Genomic DNA, 26,917 nt, shown 5'->3' with positions numbered 1-26,917 from the left:
CCACACACACACAGCATGTGGCGTATGCACTGGGGACCCGACCACCAACCACTCTACCTATCGGAATCGCTGTCTAGAAACACAAAAAACAAGGTTAAGCATATATATGATGAAGTTAACATGGGAGTTCCTGCTAGTAACTTGGGCTTTTGCTCTTAAAAACAGCACCAGTGATTTTGGGTGATGAGACATAGATCGAGCGGTGATGAAATCATGGAGACGAAACAGAACCAGCCGAACAACTTTCAGTTTCATTCCCCCCACGCAGAGAATCCCCCCCGCACACACACACACCTCCGCCTACAGAGGACGCGTTGAAAAAATCCGCCGAGAGCTGCTGAATTACCCGTTTCATGCGGCGTGGCATGAAGGATCGTCTCGCGTGCTCACGAATCGAGCACACCCTTTTGTTGCCTGGAAATGCCACAAGGAGGTAAACCCTCCCTCTGAGGAGAGCAGCAGGAAGAGGAGGAGGAGGAGGAGGAGGAGACATGAAAACCTCACACGTCGTCACCGGTTGTGTTTCTATAAATGCAGCCAGAGTGACCTGAGAAACCAGATCAACTGCTCTGAGAATAAAATCTGCGCCGTGAAATGCAAAGGTAGGAAGAATCAAACACTCATCCTGTACATAGCATGTTGTTACTATGTGTATTAGTGACGGTGTAGAACTTCTTCTTCTTCCTGTAAAACTTTCCTCATTCAGCTGCTTATTCATAATGCATTGAGTCCGTCTAGAATAAAATATGCATGATGCTGAGTGCAGTCAAAGATTACAGTAAAGCTTTGTGGGTATTTTATCTCTTTGGTAAAACAACAAAAACTGCACTGTTGTGGGGCTGTGAGCTTTTGCCACGACTCTGTTTTTGTGTATGTGGTCAAGAAGCTTGTCTCTGTTTCCTCTTGCAATGCGCTTCATTGAAAGAAAAAAAAACAACAACACAAACACAGTCTATTGTGTTTCCCCTCAGCACTCCCAAGCCTCAGTTTGCCAGCTGGCTCATAGAGCAGGTGGAAACAGGCCAGTACGCGGGCCTGCGCTACGTGGGCCAAAACAAGTTCAGAGTCCCGTGGAAGCACAACTCCAGAAAGGACTGCAATGATGAGGACAGTAAAATCTTCCGGGTAGGTTTTATTTGCCAGTTGAACTTGTCGCTGCAGCACTGCTCTGAGAACCGTTATCTAATATAGGTGATTAGACGAGACGTTGACGACTTTACTGGGGCCAAATAATACTTCTTTATGTATCATATTAAAATAGGACACTGCTGTACAACTAAGCATGTGCAACAAACAACCTTTTTGTTAAATGTAGGAAGTGGAATTCTTTCACTTCATTATTGTGAGACCACTGGTGTTTGATGGGGGAAGATACAGCGTACCAACTCTAGTGCTGGCACTTTTACTTAAAAAAATGAAATGGCAAAATAAAAAAGTTTTCCTTAAGAAAACAGCCGTCAGCAAAAGATGAAAGCACTTTTCGGAGAATGGTGCCTCAGTCATTTTAACACACTGTTACATGGTAACTGGGGGTGTGGAGGTCTCGTCTAATTCATAATAATTACAATGAATTTCTATACACTGCAGCTACGTATGTCAAACTCATACATGATCTAAGATGCAATGTAACAATTTACTATTGTCAAATTGAGCCAAATTCAGCATCAGCTTTGGCAGAATTCAATTCTCTTTTGTTTACACGTTGGCTGCAATTTGAAAATTGAGTGAAAATACATTATGAAGAGCACCTCTTCAACTTCTCTGGATTTGCTTCACAGGCCTGGGCAGTTGCGAGTGGAAAAATCAACGAGTTCCCAAATGACAAGGCCAGATGGAAAACCAATTTCCGCTGCGCTCTCAACAACCTCTCTGAGCGCTTTAAGATGATCAAAGATAATTCCAAAAATTCTGACGACCCTCATAAAATCTACGAGATTGTCAACACTGGCTGTAAGTCAGCGGTCACTTACTTCTGCCCATCTCTATTTGAGGTTGAAAGCGAAATTCCACTGATCTTTTTTTCATTTTTTTTACCTGCAGACAATTATGAAGGTCAGCGAACACCGGAGGACTCCAACATGACACCAGACATCTTCAATTCTCCCACAGAGTACGTCCCCCCAGGAAATGAGGTGAATTCTAGCCTAGAGCACACTTTCACTTCTGTAAACTGGTTTAATATCAGATTCTCTCTGTGGTGCTTACTGCCCTTCAATATTTTTTTTTAACTCTTTGTCCCCAGTACAATCTACTAAACAACTTCATGGCCTTGGGGCTTAACAACCAATCAACAGGTACAGTTGGCAAACAAACAGCAACCGCGCATAGTTTAAAAGTCTCCATTTTATTTGTTTATGGTTCATAATAAAGGTAAAGTGTAGTTTAATCTGGCTTCTGTCCAACAGCTGACCAACCATGGGTAGACAGCTATACCCAGCACCCTCCAGCTGTCCCTGCAAACTACCCGGCTGCTGCTGCTGGCAACCACCCACAGCTTTTACCAGAACAGCCCAACTACTATGGAGGTATGCGCATTTAAATAAAATGAAAATTTATTTCATAAACTAGAATGCCAATAGAGGGTATCGCGTTGACGTCACTGCCGCCTGAGGCCACGTCCCACTAAGGAACAAAAACACTGAAATGTAAATACAGTAAATACAGAGAGACCGGGAAAAATGTGGATTATCAGATCAAATTAAGGACAACTGGGCTCGACAATGATCCATACGAACTAGTATGGATTTGTTTCACTTAGTTTAAGGTCATTTCATTATGATAAATGTAGCTAAATAAAAGATGCTAACGCTAAGAGCTTTACTGAGAAGTAACTTTAGACATACAGTACCGTAATTTAGCGTCCGACCAGACGTAAGGGTGACGAGGAGTGACCGCGAATATTACGTTTATTGCTTTATTGTCATTTATTGCCGAGACTGAAATAGTTGAAACAACAACGACGGCGACACCAACACCAGGTTTCGGTGTCTGGATTCCAGTGGTTTCTTTGTAATGCATCGATTTATTTACTTCTCTATTCTTGGGCAGTCGAAGATAATCTGTTGGTACAGTCAATCGCAAAAAAAGCTCTTCACCATTTTTTTAAAAATTAATTTTACAATTTAGATGCTATTAAAGCCTGTCATTCAAACTAATGCAGCTACTGTACATGCTCATCTGTCACTTTTTGTCACTCAGTGGCCGTAACCACGGAAACTTCACTTGCTGTGACGTCACGTGCAGATCTTTGATATGTTATTCACTTTTAACACTTTTCTTACATTAGCTCCCGTCCCGGTCCTCGAGCCACCTCAACAGCCAACCATGTACGACCTGGAGGTTTCCATCCACTACAGGAAAACAGAAATGCTAAAGACTACGTTGACTGCGCAACGTCTTCAGCTCCACTACCACGAAGAGGCCCCCGAGTTCGGCGCCTACCATCTCTGCTTCCCCCCCACCGACGGTCTGCTGGATCACAAACAGGTACGTCATCACAGAGCTCTGGACAAATGAAGCATCATATATCACTAGCATATTTTCTGCAGTTGACTGACTTTCAGCGGGTAAAAAGATACAAATGACATGAAGTGAAGGCTCTTGCTGTTGCTGTTGAAATGCATTGAAAAAATATGTTTTGTGTGTTTCTAATACTTAACCTTCTTTTCCCCAGATTGATTACACCAACCGCATACTTAACAGCATCCAGAGAGGTTTACTGCTGGAGGTACGGGACACTGGCATCTACGCCTGGAGGCATGACAGATGCCATGTGTTTGTCAGCACCAGCGACCCCAGCGTGGCTCACCCAAACCCCACAAAGCTGCCCCAAAACACCATGGTGGAGATCCTGAGTTTTGAGAAATACGTACACGGTAGGTGTGGATGTCTTGCTCACTTTTCAACTTACAGCTTATCACCGCAGCCAGACCAATGAACGGTTCTATCCGGATCTTTTTTTCAGAGCTCAAACAGTTCAGGGAGAACAACGGCAGCTCTCCCGAGTACACCATAAACATGTGCTTCGGAGAAAAGTTTCCTGATGGAAAGCCTTTGGAAAAGAAGTTAATTGTAGTGAAGGTAACTCATCTGCTTCAGTTCAAAAACACATGCAGCATTTTTGTACACTTCTCGCCTCTTTTTAAATATCTCCTTTTCTTTTTCCTCGAACAGATCGTACCTCTAATCTGTCGCCATTTTCACGAGATGGCCCACATGGATGGGGCGTCATCTCTCCACAGCACCAACGTCAGCCTGCAAATCTCCCACAACAGCCTCTATGATCTCATCAATTCTGTATTCGCTCTGCCGATGGAAGAAGGGCCTCTGCAGGCAGCCGAACCTTTCATCCATCAGATGTGAAATCTGATCTCTCGCTAGCCTAAACAGCAAATTATTTCAACTACCTATCGAGTTTAAACACCACGCCCTGATCTAATCCAAAGTTTTGCTTAACAAAAAAAGAGAAGCAAACCCGGTGACCTCTTGAATGTGTTACAATAGCTAAAGAAAGGTTAAATATTATGCTCCACTGTTAACCAAATGCAACCTCGTCTTCAAACTTTTACAATAGCTCTAGTTCGCGTTAGTTACAAACTGACTTTTTTTTTTTTTTGCACTACATAAGTAGAAATCATCCTCAGCCCTGTGACTGTTATGCTGTTAATGTCAAATTCCACAGTCCAATAGTTTAAATTAAATTTAAAGTTTGTTTTTTATTATGCTGTGTGGTTCCGCTGATAGTGTGTCTACATTAACCAAATGATGCCTAACCTGAAGTTATATACATTTTAACAGATGCTTACTGATCAAATATTTATCAAACTAAATATGCGAGTGTACTGTAAAGTTGTGGGGACAGATATATACTGTATTGTATGTGTATGTATATATATATATATATGTAAGTGTGTGTGTGTCTGTGTATGTGTGTGTGTTTGATGAATTCTGTTATGAACTTGAAAAACTGTTCACTTTTGAGATCTGCTGGTCATTGTGCACTTTCCCTACTGAATAAAGCTAACTGGCAATGTTTAGACAATCTTCAACACTGAAATGTGTGACTTACAAATACTGGGAAGAACTATACATATATATAGAGCTAAATTAATTCAAAGCAACTTCATAGAATATTCTTTAATACAAATAAAGGATTTTAATAACTGCCAATGTTGACACATGATCAACCAAAATGAAATTTCATAGATTTTGTTTTAGTATGTGGGAAGAGTCTATTCTCAGTCAGAGGTGGAATATGTAATGTAGGATGAGCTGAAAGTATAATTCTCATATTCAGGTGTTATCAAGTCTCAAAATCCTTAAAATAGAAAAATAAGCGAAAGTTCTCAAATTAAAAGGAGGCAAAACCTATATTTAACATCAGTGATTTATTGTTCGTGTTCCCTCTTAGAAACACCTGGTCTGTTTGATCAAGTAAATACGGAAAAAAAAAAAACACATTCCGATAACATGAGCACCTTTTTTTTTTTTTTTCTCTCTTTGGAAATCCTCCCATTTCAAGTCCATGGCTTTATGAAGCCCAATTAAACATGACGACAACGTACAAGGCAAGTCTGAACACCCAACTCACCAATCTTTACAGGAAGCAAACTAAGTCGACAATTAAATGATGAGCAAGCAGGAATCAGGTTTTCGTGAATAGTTTTGTTATGGAAAGCAACGCAGAGTAGAAAAGAATACTTCATAGGGGGTCATGAAGAGGTATTTAATGTGCCTAACTAAAGCACGTGTTTACTTCTTTGGTGGAGATTGTTTTGGCTAATGACATAGTTTAAGCTTAATGGTAAAACACCGATCAGGCATAACATTATGACCACCTTCCTATAATTGTGTAGGTCTCCTTGTGTGTCCAACGGACATGGGCCTTCTGGGGGTGTCCTGTGGGGGGCCGTTGGGTCCGATGCTCGTTCCAGTGCATCCCACAGATACTTGATCAGTTTGGGATCAAGCAAATTTGGAGGCCAGGTCAACACTGTACACAAAAACATGTTTTAGTGTGTGTGTCTGTGTCAGCTGGGGATGGCTGCTGCCATCGAGGAGGCTCATTGCTATGTAGTGTGTGTGTGTGGGGGGGGGGGTCCTGATCTGGTCTATGTGGGTGGTATATGTCTAAGTAACACCCACATGAATGCCAGGTCCAAAATGTTTCCCAGCTGAACATTGTAGTTTCACAACACAGTCAGTGATATTCACTTCTCCTGTCAGTGGTCATAATGTTGTGGCTGATCACTGTAAACATGAATAAATAATATGTTGTAGGACAATTACAAAATTCATGTTTCAAGAGAACTATTTATGAAGACTACATTACAGTCCTTCTTAATATAAATCTATAATACCTACGGTGGGATTTCAGTCTCCACCATTTAAAAACAGAATTCCAACACAAGTAATTATCTCTCCAAGGAAAAAGGAGATTTATTATTATGAATCTTACTCATTTGGTACGAAAACGTGTTCCAGACTTCTCTAAAACGTGTTTGTCTACATTTCAGTCACACATTTTTATTCAAAACAAAAGCAAAAAAGAAAAAAAAGGAAGAAGAAGTGACTCCATTAACCATGTATGGTATGCCGGACTGGTTTTAGCTCGTGAGACGTGGACATTAAGGCGAGGAAGACAGAAAACGCAGGCTTTCAAACAAAAACACAAGATCAACCAACTCTACAAACTTGAACCATTTATGTCAGACATTTGCAACAGATATATCAAATCTATATTATTTACAACAAAATCTAAAATGGATTCATTAGCCTCCTGATAAATTGTCTACAAAAATTGCATAACGGTGTCTTTCGTTAACGTGAAAAACTTCCTAAATATATGCATGTCCTGCATATGTTTACCACTTTCTAACTGACAAAATTAGTTTTGCTACTGATAAATACCCCTTCCCTCCCACTGAACAAAAATCCATAGAAAACACATTGTATCGTTGCAGTGATATGCCCGTGGAGAAAGCTACCTGATTTATACCTCCATGGGAGGGTCTTTGAGATCTGCCTCTTTAAGGCATAGCCTCAAAGTCTCCCCTTAAGATAATGACCTGTACTACACAAAAAAAAGACCAGTTCTTGGCAGTGACAGTCCAACCAAGTTTGTCCTCAAAATACCATAAGATAGAAATCTGGACTGCGAGCAGATCTTACCTTGAACTGGGTACGTTAGAGAGTCAGAGGTCACACTTGGTTGTAGGACAACATATGAACAAGAGTTTGCTGTGGGTGTGGCTGCCTTTGCCTGTCGTGACTACCCCCTCATCAAGGACTGTCAGAGGTTTTCATTGCCTCACTCTGTATCTCTGGCACCTTCCCTAAATCCTCTCCTTTTTTATGTTTCCTAGCATGCTTGTATTTGTCCACATACGCCTTGACCAGATTCCCCACTTTTACTGGGTTGATTTCGCCACTCTTGCTGTGGCACACCTGTTGTCCAAGAACAAAGGACAGTAAGTGATCTCATAGACCTACTAGGGCTGTAAGTTGCTATTGGGCAATAAAAAAAAAAAAAAATCTACACCCACCTTCTGGACGGCTTTGCGGAGAATCTCCTTGTATTCATCCTTGTTGATGTCTCTCTTCTGGTAGAAAGGTTTGATGGCAAGCTTGACCTCCTCTATAGCTCTCTCCTGCATGTGCAGCTTTTTCAAATACTGTTGACCAACGTAAAATGTTAGTGAAATCCCAAAATAATGTTCACACACGTTCACTTTCTAAACTCCACACATTTGGTTTGAAAGTAAAACATTTAAATGCCACATTCACCTTGTCTTTCCTGGACGAATCCCCTTCCTCGTCCTCTCCTTGACCAGCTGCTGACTGCTCCCCGGGGTGTAGGCCGTCGGATCTAGACGAGGCACTGAGCTGATCGACAGCTTCCTTCTTGGAGGGGTCACCAACAGCTCCACTGACATCCTGTGAGAGTGTAGTGGTGGAAATTACAAGGAAGGCGCACCTAAAATGCTCAACTATCCACATGCATACGCTAACACATGTTCATACAATACTTCACACATAGATAATGTCTTGTAAAAGTCTTACTAATTATATACACACACACACACATATATGTATACATGTATAGTTGTTGATGATGATGATATAATGGAATCCTGCTGGTTCAGGATTAGAGATCACATCACACAGTTCTACTTTCGTTTAGCCGAAAATGCTCAAGCATCAGTTTTAGTTTCGATCACGTGACTTCAACCAAAACAACAGACTCATTCTCATTCTGGATAAACTCTGCCACCTGCTTGTCATTATTGCCATTACATGCATTGTGAACTTAACAATAAAAACCAGGAAACTGATGAAAGAAATACCGGGATAATGCTGCCAGTTTGAAGCGGCTCAGCCCTACCTACCTGACCGGATGATGTCTGGGTGGCCAAAGAGGGTCTGCGAGCTCCTTCTTGCTTCAGCTTCAGTTTATACAGAGCCAGCTCTGTGCAAGAAAAACATGCTTAGCACTGACCTACTGTACATACAGGACACATTCACATTTTTATATTTCACATATAAGTATATCTGCTTGCCAAATAATAATAATAATAACATTAAATTGTGTATTAAGACATTAAGACTGTGAAACGATGTGAAACCGTCTGCTAATAACACTTACTGCTTGAAGATTTCTCTGGCTGAGGCCCTTCTGGCTCCTGTATATTCCAGGTAACCCTCTTCACTTGAGGCTTGGATTTTGCCGCTATCACAGTTGACACTTGCTCTCCCTCGTTTTTCTCCTCCGCTTCTTCTTTTTTCACCTTGACAGCTGGATCGTTCCCCTCCGTGTTTTCAGACTTGGCGTAATCTAGACTGTCTAGCATCACATCGACACTGAAGTCGTCGTCAGAGTCCGAGGCTTGCCGAACTTCTTGTTTTACGGGGACGGCTAACTCGGGTGCGTTTTCTTGTTTGACAGAGCTCAGTGACGCTGACTGAGGCGGAGAGCCTGTGTCCTCGGAGCTGTCTGCTGTCGTAGGGGTGGGCAGCGTAGGAAATGAGGCGACAGCGGGAAAGTGGCATACCTGCGGGGAACTTGGCTCAGATTTAACTACGCTGATTTCACACGTTTCTGTCTTAATCGTGGTTTCGATTCCCTGGCTGGAGGTTTTGTTCACTGCTACAGAAGGGGTGTCAGTTTCTTCTTCTTTAATTGGTTTAGCAACAGGAGAGTCTTCAAACATGTCAAGAGATGGTAATTTTTCTTTCCCGGTCTGTTTTCCAGCTTTCTCCTGTTTTGTCGTTTCTGTAGCTGTGGTACGAGTCTCTGCTGTGAGGTCTTCTTTTTTGACTTTAGAGGATAAGGAGCAGGAGGGCAACTCATCTCTATTCGGTTTCGCTACTTGTGTGGTTTTTTGTGAAATTTCCTTCTCTTTTTTCTTGTCCTGGAACAGCTTTGTGTCTTTGGAGGATGCAACACACGACCCTGAATTTTTCTGTGAACTTTTGGATGACCCTTCTTCTTTCCTCCTCTCTCTCGACCTGGATCTAGACCTGTGTCTTCTCTTGTCTTTAGACTGTGAGTCAACTTTGTCTCTAGAAGGGAGAGAGGTTTGATGTGGTCTTGTGTGATCTTTCCTTCTTTCCCTGGACCTGGACCTGGACCTGGAACGGGAACGGGATTTCGACTGAGATTTCGAGCGAGACCTGGCGCGTCTCTTGTCTTTTGACGCTCTTCTTCTCTCGTGGTCTCTGCCTCTGTCTTCATTTCTCTCCTTGCTCTGTTGTTTCTGCTTCTTCCTCCTTTCACGCTCTCTGCTGCTGGAGCTGGACCCAGACCTAAAATGACAGATGAAGGCTTTAACTGTGTCTGCGTTAATCACACAGTCATGAATAGTTATGACACAAACAGTAACATATTTACCTGGATCGCCTCCTCCTTGGCTCGTCTTTGGATTGTGACAGGGATCGGGACCGGCGTCTCTTTCTCCGAGTCCTATCGGGGGAACTAGGCTGAGAGCTGTCTGAAGATGAATGCGCCCTCCTCCTCTCTCTGGAACGCGATTTCCTGGATCTTCTCTCTTTGTCCTTGTCCCTTTCTTTCTGCCGACCATCATGACCTGAGCTATGATGATCTCCTCTCTTGCTTTTGTCCGTCTCAGAACTGCTAGACTCCTTAGAAGCTTTTGAAGTTTTCTTCTTGTGGCTAAAATCCCTCGATGGGGACTTGGAACTGGATGCAGAATCTGATTTAGCTTCTTCCTTTAGTGTCTTCTTGGTGATACCAGAGCTGGAAGCTGATGAACCTTGGTCGGAGTTAGGGCGAGATCTGTTGGGAGTCTCTTTCTCAGTCTTTAAAAGATCCGAGCTGAGGTGAGCAGGAGATGTGTTGTCTGTCGTATCTGAATTTAGGTAACTTTTAAACCTGTCACAATGCTTCCCAGAACCTTCATCTTCATGTAAACCTGGTTCTTTCTTAATTTTAGTGTCAAGTGGCACTTTTTCTTTTTTAATACTGAAATCGGCTGATCCTGATTCTTTTTCAACCTTGATATTCTCATCTCTCCTTGGTTCTTCCTGTGAGATCTCTCTCTCCTGTATTTCAGTTTTCACTTGAACCAGGTCCAGCTTGCCCTGCACTGAGCTCTCCTTCTTTCCTAAACTTGGAGCCCTCCCCTCATGTGTGGCATGTTGAGAGCTGCTATCTCGACTCGTGCCCTCGCCTTCATCATCTGAGCTGCTTGACTCCGACAAAGTAGGATTAAAGGGGTCATAGATATTGTTATCGTCTTGTTCCTTACCGACAGGTGTACGCGACGCCAGCAGCATTTGTTTATCCCTGTGCAACTGCCTCTTTTTTGCTTCGTCTTTCTTCCCTCCCCAGAGTTCCTGCGTGCTGCCACCGCTGGAAGAGGACGCCGCGTTGCTTAGCCTCCTCGATTGCCAGGAGTTTCCGCTGGAGTTGATGCGGAAGCTCACCGCTGATGAAGATGAGGTGGATGAGGAATACCGTGGCTGGCTGGCCGGAGAGCCAGAGGAAGAGGAGGAGAATGAGTTGGAGAAGGCTGATGAAGAGCTAGCTCCGTCCGGCCTGTGCCTCTGTGGCGGGCGGTCAGCCTGGCCCTTTTGCTGGTCTACGCTTTGCTGCCTTCCTTTGTCCCCTGACAGGTTGTTCATGCCCACTTCAGGCATGCCGTAACCATTACTAGAAGTGGCTGTGTTACTACTACCACCCCTACTACTACTACTACTACTACTACTACTACTACTACTAAGTCTATTACTGCCACCTTGACTCGTGTCATCATTTGAGACACTGCTGTTTTCCCTTTTTATTTTTGGTATTCTAGGAAGAACTGACACATCTACCCACATGGGCTTTGTGGGTGCTTTTTTAGGTTGGGATGGTGGAGCCACTCCCTTGTTTTTTGAGCTAGAGTCTGGAATCGGGTGCATGGATGATGATGTGGTTTCTCTAGAGGCTCCGACTCCATTGGGTCCCCGGTGACCGAGAGATGTCGTGGGTCTGTTTGGAAGGGGTGGATGCGAACTGCGATGCCCTCTGTGTGGTACATCAGAATGAGGATGTGGTTGGGTGTGGCTGGGTGAAGAGGCCATGAAGGGGGGTAAGCGAGACGAACTCTGGGACAAAGTTCTGGTCATGGAAGATCCTGGTAGATCACCGTTGTGCAGAGACAGAGAGCTGTCCCCTAGGCTGGGTGGTTCTACTGGGCTGAGGGTGCTGGGATCTCCTGGGCTACCTGAGCTGCTACCTGACAGTAATGCGGGTGGCATCACTGTAGAGACAAAAAGAGGCATTTTGCAAATGATTTCGAAGCAGAGTTTAACATATAATAGCATGATATAATTTCTAATAAAATGTTGTAAATGCTTAACCTCCTAAGACCCAGCGTCATCATATGGGGACATGACATTTTAGGTTTGTAGCAGCTTATTTGGCTTTATTTAGACATGTTGTCCTCATAAGGAGACACTTTTGTCTGCTATGTACTGATAGTGACGGGTCAATGCACTTGTTTATTTATGTTTATTAACTTTTCTAGTTTGATATGACATGCAAATTTAACTAATTCACAGGTACTCGTTCCATCGTTTCCAATTACGCTTTTAGATTAAAATGAACAGTTTCATATTTTGGTAAACACTGTAATATACAGTGACATTTTTTTTTTTTTTTCAAAAACTACTTCCACATTAAAGCTGGTCTTAGGTCCTACTAATCCCAAATAACTAAAGATCTTAATCACACCAAGAAATTAAGATGCATTCCAAACAAATGCTTGGGTCTCAGGCGGTTAAAGGAATAATATTTAAAACCATTGCAGAAGAATTGCTGAATGCAAAAATTACCATGAACAAAATGTTAAAAGGATCAGACAGCACAGATTTAATTTACTTTGACACTGTACAGAGCTCAAGTTAACTATTCACAGCAACAGTAAAAGACAATGAGTGTGAAATAATGCAGAGGAATTGATGTTCTCTTGAGCAGCCACATTAAAGACAGTTTAAAGTTAAGCAATCACCAGCTGGAGCTGTCTGATTTCACCGGCAGTATTTGAACAGCTTGTGTTTTTTTTTATATGATCATGACATTTAAATCTCATCTGGTTTCGACTGCTTTTGAAAAATGTGCCACACACTCACTTTGCTTTGTAGCTTTGAGGGAACCATCTCGATTAATGACGACGTTGGAGCTGTCCATCAAGAGCATGCTCTGTCCTGAGAGGATGCTGCCAAGCAGATCAGGCACGGGAGCTGCCTCCACAACACCCCCTGGTTGGGGGGCATCCATACCCCTCCTGGTATAACACAGCAAAAGGGTTTATGAGGGAAAATCTACATCCTGATGGCAAAGACTAGGAAAGTTATACCTCACAATTCTGTTTTTAGTCTACCATTATGAAATGCTTGATATTTCACCGTTTTTCAAAGTTGTCTTTTGTTTACTTATCCATTTTGTTGGTTTTGATTTATGTGATTTTGTGTACCAGTGAGAACTAGTAGAAGGTGCATGTGGAAGGTCATTTTGGTAGAATTTATGTATATTAAACAATAAACATTTTATAGTCAGTTTTTGATAGATAAAATAAAGAGAAATTCACTTGTAGTTTATTTTTGTGCATCAGTAAATGTTTGGTAATTCAACAATTTTTTTTATAATCTTTATATTTCATTTTATCACATGTTGGTCACTACATGTCGTCTCAAAACAGTATGTAACCCAGTTATCTACTAATCTGATATGATGTTAATTTCAGAAACGTGTTCTTAGTAATTCCCAGTGCTTAATGTTACCTGGAAAGGCTAGCAGTGACTGGTCGAGCCACAGGCTGATGAGAGCGAAGGGCAGAGCGAGATATCCCTCGTCTCTTGGCCTCCAGCAGTGACGTAACGTGGGCCTGCTGTTCCTCATCCTCACTGGTCAAAATGATACCAGAATAATGTTCAGTGACATTAAAACATGCATAAATACACAAAGTGTAGAGATATGTGTAAAAAGATCATATGCTGTAAATGTTATGTTTGTTTTGAATGAGCCTCAGTAAAACTTTACATGGAAATTAATAAATCGATAGAGATCAACATATAATAATTACAACCTAACTCCTACAATATTTATAAAACTTAATTGGTATCATAAATCTGGACTGAACAGCAAATGTATTTGTTTTACTTCTATTTGACTGCAAAAGCAGCTACTTTCAGCTTACACCTATCCTATGTAACATCAAATGCAGGAGATCAATAGATGATTATGTCAAAGAAATCAACTGTCTGCAAGCATTTTATATGATAAGATGAGGAAAAACTCTTCTTACCGCTCCGTAAATGGATCCAGGTCAAATGGATCTCCATAGATGGAGAGGGACGCCGCTCCTATGTCCACACGCATGCTGCTTAGCGTGTGCTCTGACGGCCGGTATACTGTAGGAAGTGAGGAGCTCTTCTTGTCCTTTACAATTCCCAAACTACTTGCAATACGGCCTCGAGGAGTGGCTGTCTTTTTCAGCATCTAATTGGAAAAAATGGGTATAGAGTTAAACTAAAGTGAGAAACCAACTAATTAAAGTGTGTGTTACAGGTAGTGAAATATTAAAATGAAATCACTTAAATCTCAATACTGATCTTAATAAAACACTCACCAGCTTATTCTTGGATTTAGTCCTCCTTACTCTTCGTTTCCTCCTCTTAACTCCTGTACTTGTTACTTTGCCTGTTTTACCCTTTGCAGAAGACGTCTTCTTGCTTTTCACCCTTCTGCGTTTTCCTATTTAATCAATCATAAGAGTCAGCCTTCATCAAAAACCCACCAACGTTCAGGTCTAAGAACAATCACTTGCTTTGCCTTTCACTGTGGCTGGTCTTGTGTGAACTTTGGTTCATGCCTACCCTACTTTTCCTATACGTAGGCAAATGCGTTGTTACTCACCGGGCCTGCGTCTGTTGCTCGATGGCAAACGCGGTGTGAAATCGCGTATATACACGGCCGTGTTGAGCCCAGCCACCACTGCATTGATAGTTTCATCAAGCCAAGTGGACTGCATCATGTATGTTGGAGCCAGCTAACGAAAGAGGAAAAAAAATTGGATTAATCCACTCGTTTGCTTTCCCCACAGATCTTTTTGGCTCGTCATAGTAGGGAAGGCACAGGTGTGTTAACGATGGCTGCAGTCCACTTGGGGGATATCCTGCTTTCACTTTCATGGCCTACTGCGACACTTAACAGACCTGAGCCAGCATTAATACACCTGTGCTTTCCACAATAGAGATTTATAGTTGTGTAGAAAGAAGTGTCAAACATGCACTGCTCCCTGACACAAGCATTTAAAGTGGCTACATACAATAAATTTCAAAAACACAAGCCATAATTTCCGCAGTCAGTAGCAGCTGGTTTCCAAAGTTATCAATAAATGTAGTGCATCTACATCAAGACTGGGAAGGTTATACCTAACAATTATGTTTTTTGTTTTTTATTTTGTCTACCATTATTATTGGTATAATATTTTACTCTACTTTTCCAAGTTTTCTTTTGTTAACTTATCTATTTTGTTGGTTTTGATTAATGTAATTTTCTGTACTAGTCGCTGGGAAGGTGCATAGTGAAGGTCATCTTTGGTATAATTTATGTATATTACACAGCAAACATTTTATTGTCAGTTTTTGGTACAAGACATACAATAAGGGAAATTTACTTGTAGTAATTTTTAATTGTGTGCATCAGTAAATGTTTGGTAATGTTAGAGAGCTATCGTCATTTCAGTTATCCACACGAGCACTTAGAGCACACAAGCCATAATATCAGCAGTCAGTAGCAGCTTGGTACATTCTTTTCCCAGTTTCCAAAGTTATCAATAAATGTAATGCACAAAACTTCACACTTTGTTGTCCACAACATTCAACTATGTGAGCTGTGTTAGAAATAAGCCAAGACAGAAGCATCACGCCTCATGCCAAACCTGCGATGTGCGTGCCTGTGTGATGCGATGTCGGTTGACATTAGCTCGAACCCTCTCACTCTGCTGAGTGCGGGCGATGGCTCTGGTGGGGCCTGCAGCACGGGGCTGGGAGTGACTGGTGGCAGGACGGGCGGTAGAAGGTAAGCTGTCTGTATCGCTAAGTTCCTCAGCTGAACCTCCTGAGACAAGAAGATTTAAACGTCTGACTTGTGAAAGGGTAAAGCAAAAACAATGAGTTAAAGCTGCCCAGTTCAAAATATTTATGAATGGCAAACAACTTTAAAGGCTTACTGGAATGACGATTGTTGGCTACACACTCAGGACAGAACCATTCCTCCACAGGAACAGAGTCAAGAGGAGGTGTGAGGCATTCCATGTGATACCTACAGCAAAGAAATGGCGTTAAAAAGTGCAAAAAAGAATGATCAACACGCTAAGAAAGGTATGTTTAGAAGAATAGCGTCTCCCTCACCCTGCATCACAGCCATCGCAGAGCAAGAGACGGTCTTCCCGGTCACTGCCCCCACACACCTCGCAGTTGGTCTGCTCCAGGTCCAGATCGACCGTTTCCTCTTGACCTTCCTTTACAGGCTTTTGTACAGTTATCTAAAAAAATCGCCACAAAGCAATCACACGCTAGCAATTAGTCCACACAACACAAATATACATTAAATAAACTGTGTTAATAGTTCTTCATTCATATAAGTATGAGCACACTCACCATTTTCTTCACTTTGCCTCCATAACATTTCCTTAGGTATATGCTGTTAAAGGACATGCGGTCCACAGGACACGAGTTTGCGTTCTACATCATGGAAAACGCAAACATTACAAGTAAGCATTCATAATCCACTCCCTCTCAGATCTTTAAAAATGTAAAGAAACTACAAGTTCAAAACAAAAATCAGCAGAATGTTTTAATCCTATGTGAAGTCAGACCCACCTTGGCCCATTCAATGATGCAGTCAAAGCAGAAGTAGTGCTCGCAGTTCTCTGGTGTTGCAACAGGTTGGTTGTTGAATGAGTTGAGGCAGATGGGACACTTTTCCGTGTCTTCATCTGAGCTCATTCCCGCAAAGTCAGCAGAGGTTCCCCCAAAAGCTCCATCTGGCTTAACGTCTTCCTCCTCTTCCGCATCTAATTAAAAATAAACGGAAATCCCACAATTATGTGCTGCACGTACTATATTTACTGAGGATGTTGCTGCATAACAGAAGCAATTTGCCTTCAGCAATGACTTGCGGGAAAAATTCATCCCTGTTAAATAACAAAATACTAAGATGATGTAATAATACATGCTGCACAAAGTCACTCCTACCATCCTCATCAATCCCTTCCTCCTCCTCATCCTCCTCTTCTTCCTCCTCATCTTCTCCATTTATGGGATCTCCATCTTCTTCATCACCACTGTCAGATTCTCCCTCCTCAGACTCCTCGACAGAGTCATCGGAGTCATCTATGAAGCACAAGATGAGGCATAAAATACATAAATGCATGCAGTTTTAAAGTAGTGTTTGATCATGTTTTTGTTTTTTTAAAAGCTGCATGATGCAAAATGTCAGGATGTAATGAATGGCACATGATAAAAGGATCTACCTGAGATGGCCCATAATGCCCCTCTTTTTCCTTTGCTGTGGGATGTACTGCGGTTGATCAGCTCATCTTGGCTGTCGTCTTCCTCCATGACTGACCATCAGAACAGCAGCAGAAGAATTTCTATACCAGTGTCTCTCTAGGATAACACCTAGAAGAAGATGTGATTAAAAATTACGGCTCAACACGAGAACCACACAACCCATTGTTTACATCCTTTTGGTCTAACAAGAAAGTAGTTAAGACACAACGATTTTATTTGTCACATACAGTTATACATGTATAACTGTGTATGTGACAAATAAAATCGCTCAGTGAAATGTATTGTTGTACCTGCAACCACTAGTAAAAAAGCACTTCAGCAGAAACAGTAATAAATCACATGAGATAAAAAAAAAATATATATGACTGAGAAAAAATAAAATAAACTGCAAACTTTAGATGTAAACTTAAAAGGGGGGTATCACGTATAGACACAAATTTACAATTTAAAGCAGCTGTGTGAATAAAGTGCAGTAATGCAGTGGTATTTCAGTGTAGTTAAGGACCAGAGTTAGATGGCATGGAGATAAAAACTCCTTCAGCCTCTCAATGGTTGTCTTCAGACAGTGGAGACACCGGCCTGATGGCAGCAGAAGAGAGAGGCCGGGGTGGCTGGGATCTCCAGGATCAAGAGGACCACCCTCTTGGGGGCCAGGACGTCTTGTCTGATGCATTTTCCCATGTGGTGATGCTCTCTATGGTGCAGGTGTATAAGTTCCTGAGCACCTTCAGGGGGAGCTTGTTCCCAACAGTGCAGTAGTGGCAGCTACAGTGAATGGACTGATTAAGATATAGCTAAGCAGGAGTTTTAACGACTTTAATGGCAAATGATATTCGAGCGTATTTACTCTTTTGCAAACGAATAGGAGAGCATAATAGCAGCTAGCTAGCCATACAGCATCCTGTAGACTGTGGGTTACATTTGTAAACAAAGAAGACAACCCGGGCCCAAACACGATGGTTCCGCTCTGTGCAGCTGTGCACATGTAGCGAAAACGGAGACACATTACAAACAGAGGCTACGACAATAATTAGGGACTGCTGTGCTGTTTTGACTCAACAAATGACGCTAGCTAGTAACATTAGCTCCAATGTAGCACGTTAGCTAGCCCCAGAAGAGCTAAAATTAGCGAACTCCAAGAACGCCGGAGCTCTTTTCCAAAAAATAATAACACAAAAACACTCCTCTGTGCGTGGGTACGTCTACAAAATCCCTATTCAAACTAAGGCACGGCGGTGACTAATTCAAGCGTTTAATAACAGTTTCAAACCTACCCTATTCGGTAACGTGGGGTGTGTTTAAAGTGACTTGAGGTCTCCACGGTTGTTGATGAGTGAGTGACACCACCGGCTGGAGACACACGGAAAAGGCCGAGTGCGCCGAAACGAACAGGACTCTTAAAGAGACAGTGTCTGTTTATTTGGACTCAATCACAGACATGGACAGCGCACAATTATATAGTATTGTATGGAGAAACACTTTTAAGTGTGAGACACAATCATTAGAGTGCATCTATATGTCTTCATTTTATAATCTTAGCAATTATATTTCATCAATTTTAATTAAACTGTCATTCCACACTGTATATACGGAATGTCTCTATATTTCTATTTTCCTCTATATATTTTTCAGTGTTGTTATTTTCTGTATATTTTGTATATTCTTTCAAATTTGTTATTGTTTCTTTTTGTTTTGTTAATATTCTTGTCTAATTCCGCGCTGCTGTGACAAGAACATTTTACACTTTTACACAAAAATAAAAATAAAACACACAAACAATTAGATTAGATATCGATTCTGAAAAATACGAAAGAACAGCGCCTCAAAGTAGTAGTGACCAAAAGTCTTACACCCGCAATCTTACATCCGTAGTGGTTTGGTACCACCATAGAGAATGAATGAGAAGTCCGTCTAACTTTAGCTGAATGATCTTCACCTACAGGCCCACAACCACCCAAGTGCAATCATTTTCCGTTACAATAAAGAAGATTGTATGCCGTTACGAAGAAATTTTTATCATGTAAGCATTGGTGGTTCAGTGGTAGAATTCTCGCCTGCCACGCGGGAGGCCCGGGTTCGATTCCCGGCCAATGCAAGCAATTTTTGTTTTATGAATTCATTATTAGTGTTAGGACTGCATTAAACATTTTAACGGGCCACTATTGTTTCCTCATGGGTCGGCATTTTAGAGTCTTATGGACTGAGGGACAAACGACCTCGGACGCCACAGTGTAGAAGAGGGAACTGGCAAGTCGCAACAATTGTCTGATAGAGCATGTTTAGCAGCTTCCAGCAGATATTGAACAATCTTCATCGTCTAAGGAAATAGAGACAGCACTGGCCTTTTTGTATACTGAGCCTGAGTTTGTGATCCAGCTGTAGTCCCAGGAACTCCATCCCAGGAAGTGAGATGCCATCTCTATTAGCTTGTCTCTCAGCAACAGAGGCTCGATGGTGGTGAATGCACTGGGAAGAGAAAAAAAAATAAAAGAACAACAGCGTGATCCCCAGAGTAGCATTCGACCTATCCACTTTCGTAAAAACGATGCTTGCATTGGCCGGGAATCGAACCCGGGCCTCCCGCGTGGCAGGCGAGAATTCTACCACTGAACCACCAATGCTTACATAAGGACGTCTCTGAGGGTGTCGGTCCGGAAGAATCTCAACATCTGCCTAAGGCCAGCTGTGCAGACACAGAGAAAAGAAAAACAGGACAAACAAGGACAACAAACTTCTGTCATAGATACATGCACCTGACTAAAGCAAACTCACAGAATTTAAAAATACAAGATATAGATCATGATGTTATGTGATGATGTCATTATACAGTTTGAGTGTACTATGAGAGGACTCATGGGCAGGTTGGAGAAAACAATGTTCTCCTTAGAAGCGATCAAGTATCTGCCTCAGTGTATTAAACTGTGTGATCTGAGCAATCTCCTCGAGCAGCAAGATCTCTGGGACAGGATGTAGCCGTGCAGCACCCCTCGATGATCTGGACTCTTGCCCTCCCTTCTGAACACAAATCAAGCTCTGAGATCCAAGGACTGTTCTTTAAGGAGCGGTAGAGAAGGCCTGGAAGAAGGACAAACTAAAAACTACAGTTTATATACAGTTATTATGAAAGAAAGTGATATTTGAATTAATGAACAGTACAGGGTTTTGAACGTGTTTGTTGTGTGTATAGTATAGACTGCATTGTTTGTGGTGCTGTATTTGCCTTGCTAGGCAGGTCAAATTAAGTTAATCCTAAACTTCGGTCTCTTTGTAGTAATGTAGTGTCTGTCTGATGTGAACTCCACAGTGAAGTGAAATCCATACTTAACCTATATTTTATATTAAGAATTCTTCATTTTTGCTATGTTTAGAAGCTACAGTGGAAATTACATGCAAGCCGAAGCAGATCATACAGACCTGACCCCATCTTATATAACAATTCTTCAAGTGAACACCTTAAAGTTATTTTGTCAGATAAATATGGGACGAATCTAAATGTGTTGGGTGTGTTTTATTTTAAAAAAAAATATAAAACTGGCAAAACAATCAAATAGTCCTTTGCATTTTTGCTAGTCAGAATATGTCAAAAAATATGATATACTCACATGTGAGAAACTACTCCCAACATTCTTCTTACATTTTAATTTACTGTGTTTATACATCACTGTTTTAATGACAAAAAAAATCAAACAAACCAATATATATAATCTTGTCATGTTTATTGGTGTTTAGCGTCCAATTTCCCAGGAAAATTCATTCAGACCCATATGATGGAAATAAAGTTATGTTAATTATGTTAAATATAAATGTAAACATATAGTTTAAATATTTTTCAGTCATTTTTTTTAATGGCTGCCTCATCATCTTGACTATAATAAACTAAATTGTATGATTTTTCTCACTTCCTGTGTATGGTTGTCGCGATCTCACCCAATGGTCGCACCGTCGGACCATCGGACACTCTCGCGCGACTACACCCAGGAACAGGAAGTAAATCCAGAAACGGTGAAAAAAAAAAAAAAATCTCGGGAAAGGAAAAAAGTTTCTTAAAAGATGAGCCGAATTTATCACGACAAGTCTTTGCAGAATAAACCGGTACACAATGAGAAGTTGGACCGAGTCTGGTCTCCCTCTTCGTACGAAAGGTACGAACTGAAAGACTTTTAATGCCGCTTAAGTTCCTGACTGCACTAAACTCCATTGGAAAATCCGTCTTTTTTGTTTTATTTTTCTCAGCCTATAGATCAGAGCAGTTTATTTCATTGACTTTAAATTGTTAATATGTAAGATGTAATTCAGGTATATTCGGCACAAAGGAGGCGGTTATACAGAGGATCCAGCTCACTAAATATAGCAAGAAAACACAGCCAACACACAGAAACATTCTTGTCTATTTGTTTATTAAGGAAAATTAGTTAATATTACATATCAGTGAGGTACTAAAGTTAATTTCAAAGCGACATTAGAGTCCATCTGTTCATAAGTGTTTCCAGTCATTGTGGATAAGCCAGGAGAATATTGGGACTATGTTTAATCACCAGATGAGACCAAAGCAGAAAAGTTTGTTTTGAATGAGAGGTGTCATGTTTGAAGATGAGACAACACTGCATTCCGGCATCATAACCTCATCCCTCCATGAAATGACGTGGTGTTAATGTCTGTTTGGGCCTGTTGTGCTGTGTCTGGGCCAGGACGGCTTGTCATCACTGATGGACCAATAAATTCTTAATTATACCAGTGAATTCTAAGAGAAGTGAGCCGAATCTGAAGAGAAACTGGGTCATACAGCAAGATGACAAGCCCAAGAACACAAGTCATTCTAAGAATGGAAAGTGTACAGTTTTGTCATTTGTTGCAAAGTTTGGTGTCCTGATATTGAATAAATAAGATCAGAAATTACATTGTTTTTGTACATTGTTCTCTGAATGTACAACTATAAATGGAAGTATAAACATTTTTAACCTTTTATTTGTTTTCTCTTCCTGCCCAGTGGCCCTGGAGTTCTTCTTGAAGGACAGCTGCTGGATGTTTCGCGACATGCAATCTGCGACGCCAAAAATCTGAAGGTAAAACAGTAAAGTCTTAGCTGACTAGAGTTGGGACACGAATCAGAGTAAGTCAACAAAAAGTCAAATTTGTGAAAAACCCTTTTAGATTTCAAACTCCTGTTTGTTTTGAGCTTGTTTTATTTCTAGTAGTGGGTCTCCAGACATCAGAAAAAGGCAACAAAGCAAAGTTAGTATTATCACAGTACCTCTGCATTTGGAGAAATATTGTACATAAGTTGCTACATAATTTTTACTTAACAAATTATGGGCATGGCAGATTATTTTGTAATTGTTATCACAGACAAAGTTATTACAGCGCATTTCAAATTAATTCCATTATTGAAACTTGCGTCTTGACAAAATATGGCTACAAGAAACAACCAGAAGATTGTGTTGCTTGCAGGTCCGGTTCTATGTGCTGTACATCAAACCCAGTCGCATCCATCAGAGGAAATTCGATGCCAGCGGGAAGGAGATCGAGCCGAACTTCAGTGACACCAAAAAGGTCAACACTGGCTTCCTCATGTCCTCTTACAGTGAGTAGACAGTAACAAACATGTTTGAGTCCTTAAATAAGTCACAAAATGAGAGACAAGACAGGCGCTAACTTAGTATTAATTGGAGTAGCAGAGCTCAGAGAAGTAGCAGAAGGTGTGTCTTCTGTCTGTACAGAGGTGGAAGCTAAAGGCGAAACGGACCGTCTGTCAGAAGCGGAACTGGCCGTGATGGTGAACAAAGAAGAGCTGGTAAAGATAACTGACAAGCACCGACCGGCGGGATCCTGGGCCTTCTGGTACCCGGAGTCAGAGATGGACAAAACAGAGCTGGAAACAGGACAGGAAGTACGACTGAAGACCAGAGGAAACAGTCCTTTTATATGTGAGTTCTGTTTTTACTTCTTAACTGATTCCATTGTTCCTTCTCTAAGTTATAGTGTTGACACAAGAGGTTCATCCCAGCCTCCTGTACTTCCCATTAATGGGTCAAACACACTCCCAGACATTACTTATCAAGACAGAGATAAGACCCAGAGGAAACCAAACCTGACCAAGTACCAGAGACCAAGAGTGAGCAAGACCCAGAGACCCAGAACCAGGGAAAAAAAACCAAGACTAGTTATACTTCATACATGCATCATCATACATACAGGAGACAAGAGACCAAGATCAAGACCAAAAGACCAAGACACCAAGACACCAAGAGACCGAGAGTGAGAAAAACTCAGAGACCCAGAACCAGAGGGGAAAAAAAGAGCCAAGACAAGACCCAGTCTTCAAAACAAGAACAATAGACTAAGAGACCAAAAAATAAGAAAACAAGACAAGACCAAGAGACTGAGACCAAGACAGCACAAGACGAGACCAAGAAACTAAGAGGCCAAGGCGAGATCAAGAGACTGAGACACGACCAAGACGCCAAGACAAGACAAGACCAAGAGGCCAAGAAGTGACCACAAGAATGAAACCAAGACAGCACAAGACAAGACCAAGAGACCAATACCAGATGAAGAAACCAAGACATGACCAAAAGACCGTAACCAAGACGACACAAGATGAGACCAAGAGACAGAGAACAAGACAACACAAGATGAGACCAACAGGCCAAGATAAGTCCAACAGACCAAAGACAACAAGACTAGACCAAGACGTTTTGATCTTTTCATAGTCGCTGTATCAAGCTTTAGTAACCAACTAAACCAATAAAGTCTGATACAAGTCTGATACTGGCAACACACTAAGTCGCAAAGCTAGCTTGCCCCTCAACGCCCAAACAACAGGGAAATACTGGCTAATATAAATTGTAACCATCTTTTTAGCCCGAAACCTACATTTTTACCTCAAATAAAAAAATAATCAACTGTTGCCACCACTTTAAAGCAATTGCTCAGAAGACTTGAGTCTTTTTTGTCATTGCCAGAGACCCCTTCCTGGTTTTCACAGCCTTCACATCAAGCTTTGTCCCAGCACTGACCTCAGTAGCGGCGGGGAGTGAAAGAAATTAAACCTGATTTTTTGTTTTCCCAATTTCTTTCACAGCTTCAACCTCAAAGATAGTTTAACATCCGTTCTTCAGAAGAGTCATCCAGCTGTTTGATACTCGATAGTTGTGCTTTGGATTGTTGACATTAATGTATTTATAGCCAGGAGACTTTGTGACTGGCTCTTACTTTTTCTTAACATCACATAACTTAAATATATAAAAATGTATTTAGTCCAAATGTGAACTTCTTTAAAAAAACTTTAGAATAAGGTATTGTTTTACCTCATTTGTTGTTGGTATTTTAAGTATGGAAAAAATGCAGTTACATAAATGTCCACTAGAGACTCCAAAAGCAACTCAATCTCAATTGACATCAATTTTAAGATGTCCTACTTTCAGTCGTACTACTGAAAAAAATAAACTCTCTCTTGCTAATTTCTCCATTCATGACAAGTGTAACAGGGAGAATTGTTACAAAACTCACCTGTTTAAATTATATCAAGGTTAAAAGTTGCTAACAGTCATTAGCAGCTCTACTCACAGTCCACCTCTGACCACTTTTGAAGGCACTGCGAAGATGGCAGCAGTCAGAGACACCACACTGAGCTACAAAACTTCAGAAAAAATATATAAGTGACGTCACGGAGGTGTTCCAACCATCTGTATATGCAGTCAGTCCGTTGTAGGTGATATAAATGACTTTCTTTCTCACCTTCCAGTCTCTTTGGCCAAAGTGGATGGCAGGACGGTGACCAAGTGTAACTTTGCTGGAGACGAAAATGCCGGAGCTTCGTGGACGGACAAGATCATGGCCAACAAGTCCAACGCTAGCAGCACTCAAAATTCCGGAGGAGGAGGAGATGGAGCGGATGAAGATGAATGGGTGAGGAACACATCTATACCAAACAAAATGTTAGATAAACATCGAGGCCAGTCACTAGCACATTTAGACTAGCATCCCTTTACTAAGCTAGTGGCTACTACACATACTGCCTCTCTAGTTCCCAAGGCTAGTCACAAGCATACTTAGACTAGCATTCCTTTTCTAAGCTAGTAGCTACGACATGTATATAATACATGTTTCTTGCTGCCCTCCAATAGCAACTAGCATTCTAATGCCCAAGGCTAGTCATTAGACAAGCATTCTGATGCGAAGCTAGTCACTAGCATTCCCTGGTTGGCACAGGACCGCCTGGGCTTTGTCACATTCTGTTTTTGTGTATCACATATATAATAACAAAACAAAACTTACCAAAAAATTGACATTGGAGCATATATCAGCAATATATTTATGCCCTAAAATGATTGAAACCATCCTTGAAAAAAAAATAGTAGTTCAACCCAAGTCTATCATCTAGTAATATGGAGGGGGCGGGGTTTATGTGACTTCTACTGCACCAGGACACCAGCCACCAAGGACAGCTACACATGCTTTGGCTTCACTTTTGAGGAGCTGTCATGGTGTCCACTTTTGTTACAGTCTATGGTCATAACTTAAATATAGTTTAGGTCTATGCAGTTCACATTGCTACCACTATGTGTCACCACTTCCCTTTGAATAAGAACTGTTAATGGTTTTACCCAGTTACTTTATTTTTTATTTGAAAGCACCACCTCGCATTCACATTATAAAGAATTAATAACTTTAAATTTACATGTTCTTCAAGGTTCTTTATTAAGGATGCCTAGCTCAGAGATGCTAGTGGTTATCAGTAGCTAAATTACCGACTTCAACAATAGCACCTCCACTCTCTACTTGCATATTTTGAGATCCCTCCAAACGAAGCAGTGAAATATTTAAGTAAGATTTATTTAGACATTTTAAAACCCAGACAAATTCCTGGGTAACTTTGTGTTTTGGGTTCTTTAAACGTTTGAGCAGAACTTTGCTTCAAGTTTTAAAAACATCAGCCACACAAGAAGGTTAAAGAAACAGTAGGCCTGGCTGAGTGGACGTACGTCATGAGATAAGGGAAACTAGCTCAGATTGGACCTGACACAAAGTGGTTTCATGAGAATCACTTGAGTGGCCTCAGCGTCAGTTGTAGATAAAGCATTAGGCATCTCGGACCAACAGAAACCAGAGAAGTCTCACTCCTCTCGCTTTGTTTCCACCCCCAGGAGGATTGAGGAGGGCCCCCACCGACATCACCCCAATCTCCTGGTGGATTTTTGAAGATTACACATTTATACAACTGGACCCACAAACCCACTCATACTAAAGGATTATTTAGCAGACTTTTATTTACATTTTGTACTTCAGATTTATGTTTTTTGTTATAAAAAGCTTCCTTGCCTCAGTACTCGCATATTAAATAGCATCTCCCCATAGACATTCAGGGCTGGGTGTCACTATCAATTTCCTGATTCAATTCAATATCAATTCATTTAGAAATATTTCAGTTTTTAATGTTGTCATTCATTCCAGAGATTTGCGGCATCTCCTCAATCGTCTCCCTCTGGTTTCTCGTCTTTTATGTGTCTTTGCTCTTCTCTGTCGTAATCCTTTTTAAATCCTGACGCTGCTCTCAGAACTCAGAAGCTTCTGTCATGCTCTGGATTATTTTGCAAGATTTCTTACAAGATCATGCAGGAAATGTAAAAAATCAAACAGAGGATTTTATGAGTTGATATTTATTTGTTCTTTGAAGGGATTGGGGGGAAAAAAGTGTAGCTAAGCTTAGCTAATCATCTATTATGAGAAAATAAACATGCTATAAATCAATCCACCAGTCAGTTTCCATCATTGCTGTCCACCTGGATTCCAACTTGGTTCATCTTTTCAAACTTGTTTCAAAACCAGACCGCTA

At 41.2% G+C, this 26,917-nt stretch overlaps 3 protein-coding genes and 2 non-coding genes across 6 annotated transcripts; 3 read left to right on the top strand and 2 right to left on the bottom strand.

The window, feature by feature from the left end:
- The first annotated feature begins 468 nt into the window (after positions 1 to 468).
- irf7 (interferon regulatory factor 7) lies at positions 469 to 5,043 on the top strand. The gene is made up of 10 exons (XM_047595879.1): positions 469 to 602; positions 972 to 1,125; positions 1,779 to 1,950; positions 2,041 to 2,132; positions 2,243 to 2,294; positions 2,406 to 2,525; positions 3,287 to 3,486; positions 3,674 to 3,875; positions 3,965 to 4,080; positions 4,174 to 5,043. Exons 1-10 carry the CDS (start codon positions 595 to 597, stop codon positions 4,360 to 4,362), a joined length of 1,305 nt encoding a protein of 434 aa, XP_047451835.1. The 5' UTR covers positions 469 to 594; the 3' UTR covers positions 4,363 to 5,043.
- Positions 5,044 to 6,413: 1,370 nt separating this feature from the next.
- Positions 6,414 to 18,455, bottom strand: phrf1 (PHD and ring finger domains 1). Of its 2 annotated transcripts, none has more exons than XM_047595877.1 (19): positions 18,357 to 18,455; positions 17,043 to 17,190; positions 16,765 to 16,902; positions 16,390 to 16,583; positions 16,168 to 16,251; positions 15,919 to 16,052; positions 15,738 to 15,829; positions 15,447 to 15,625; positions 14,420 to 14,552; positions 14,133 to 14,257; positions 13,809 to 14,002; positions 13,285 to 13,407; positions 12,634 to 12,788; positions 9,890 to 11,762; positions 8,645 to 9,804; positions 8,388 to 8,467; positions 7,786 to 7,935; positions 7,545 to 7,673; positions 6,414 to 7,446 (listed from the first exon to the last, which is right to left on the bottom strand). In XM_047595877.1, exons 2-19 carry the CDS (start codon positions 17,128 to 17,130, stop codon positions 7,282 to 7,284), a joined length of 5,196 nt encoding a protein of 1,731 aa, XP_047451833.1. In that variant the 5' UTR covers positions 17,131 to 17,190; positions 18,357 to 18,455; the 3' UTR covers positions 6,414 to 7,281. The 2 variants fall into 2 exon arrangements, with proteins under 2 accessions (XP_047451833.1, XP_047451834.1); XM_047595878.1 differs by having other exon boundaries at positions 15,462 to 15,625.
- A 651-nt stretch (positions 18,456 to 19,106) lies between these two features.
- On the top strand, positions 19,107 to 19,177 carry trnag-gcc. Its single transcript has one exon. It is a non-coding gene; the product is annotated as a tRNA-Gly (tRNA).
- Positions 19,178 to 19,632: 455 nt separating this feature from the next.
- trnag-gcc lies at positions 19,633 to 19,703 on the bottom strand. The gene has a single exon. It is a non-coding gene; the product is annotated as a tRNA-Gly (tRNA).
- A 1,345-nt stretch (positions 19,704 to 21,048) lies between these two features.
- On the top strand, positions 21,049 to 26,832 carry arpin (actin related protein 2/3 complex inhibitor). The gene is made up of 6 exons (XM_047596482.1): positions 21,049 to 21,224; positions 22,070 to 22,145; positions 22,531 to 22,663; positions 22,800 to 23,006; positions 24,827 to 24,990; positions 26,229 to 26,832. Exons 1-6 carry the CDS (start codon positions 21,133 to 21,135, stop codon positions 26,235 to 26,237), a joined length of 681 nt encoding a protein of 226 aa, XP_047452438.1. The 5' UTR covers positions 21,049 to 21,132; the 3' UTR covers positions 26,238 to 26,832.
- The last annotated feature ends 85 nt before the right edge of the window (positions 26,833 to 26,917 follow it).

Source organism: Mugil cephalus, chromosome 10 (genome assembly GCF_022458985.1).
Source record: "Mugil cephalus isolate CIBA_MC_2020 chromosome 10, CIBA_Mcephalus_1.1, whole genome shotgun sequence".
Lineage (NCBI taxonomy): Eukaryota > Metazoa > Chordata > Actinopteri > Mugiliformes > Mugilidae > Mugil > Mugil cephalus.
The sequence above is the reverse complement of the archived record's forward strand: the minus strand, read 5'-3'. Positions and strand labels throughout refer to the sequence as shown.

Bases quoted from the DNA above. Each gene is read 5' to 3' on its own strand.
- irf7 (XM_047595879.1), top strand. The intron at 1,126-1,778 runs GTAGGTTTTATT...TTTGCTTCACAG, and splicing joins AGGACAGTAAAATCTTCCGG to GCCTGGGCAGTTGCGAGTGG. The intron at 4,081-4,173 runs GTAACTCATCTG...TTCCTCGAACAG, and splicing joins AGAAGTTAATTGTAGTGAAG to ATCGTACCTCTAATCTGTCG.
- phrf1 (XM_047595877.1), bottom strand. From the start codon at position 17,130: ATGGAGGAAGACGACAGCCAAGATGAGCTGATCAACCGCAGTACATCC. The intron at 14,003-14,132 runs GTGAGTGTTTTA...TTTTCCAATTAG, and splicing joins CTAAATCCAAGAATAAGCTG to ATGCTGAAAAAGACAGCCAC. The intron at 7,447-7,544 runs GTGGGTGTAGAT...CTTGGACAACAG, and splicing joins TCCGCAAAGCCGTCCAGAAG to GTGTGCCACAGCAAGAGTGG.
- arpin (XM_047596482.1), top strand. From the start codon at position 21,133: ATGAGCCGAATTTATCACGACAAGTCTTTGCAGAATAAACCGGTACAC. The intron at 22,664-22,799 runs GTGAGTAGACAG...CTGTCTGTACAG, and splicing joins CTTCCTCATGTCCTCTTACA to AGGTGGAAGCTAAAGGCGAA. The intron at 23,007-24,826 runs GTGAGTTCTGTT...CTCACCTTCCAG, and splicing joins AGGAAACAGTCCTTTTATAT to TCTCTTTGGCCAAAGTGGAT.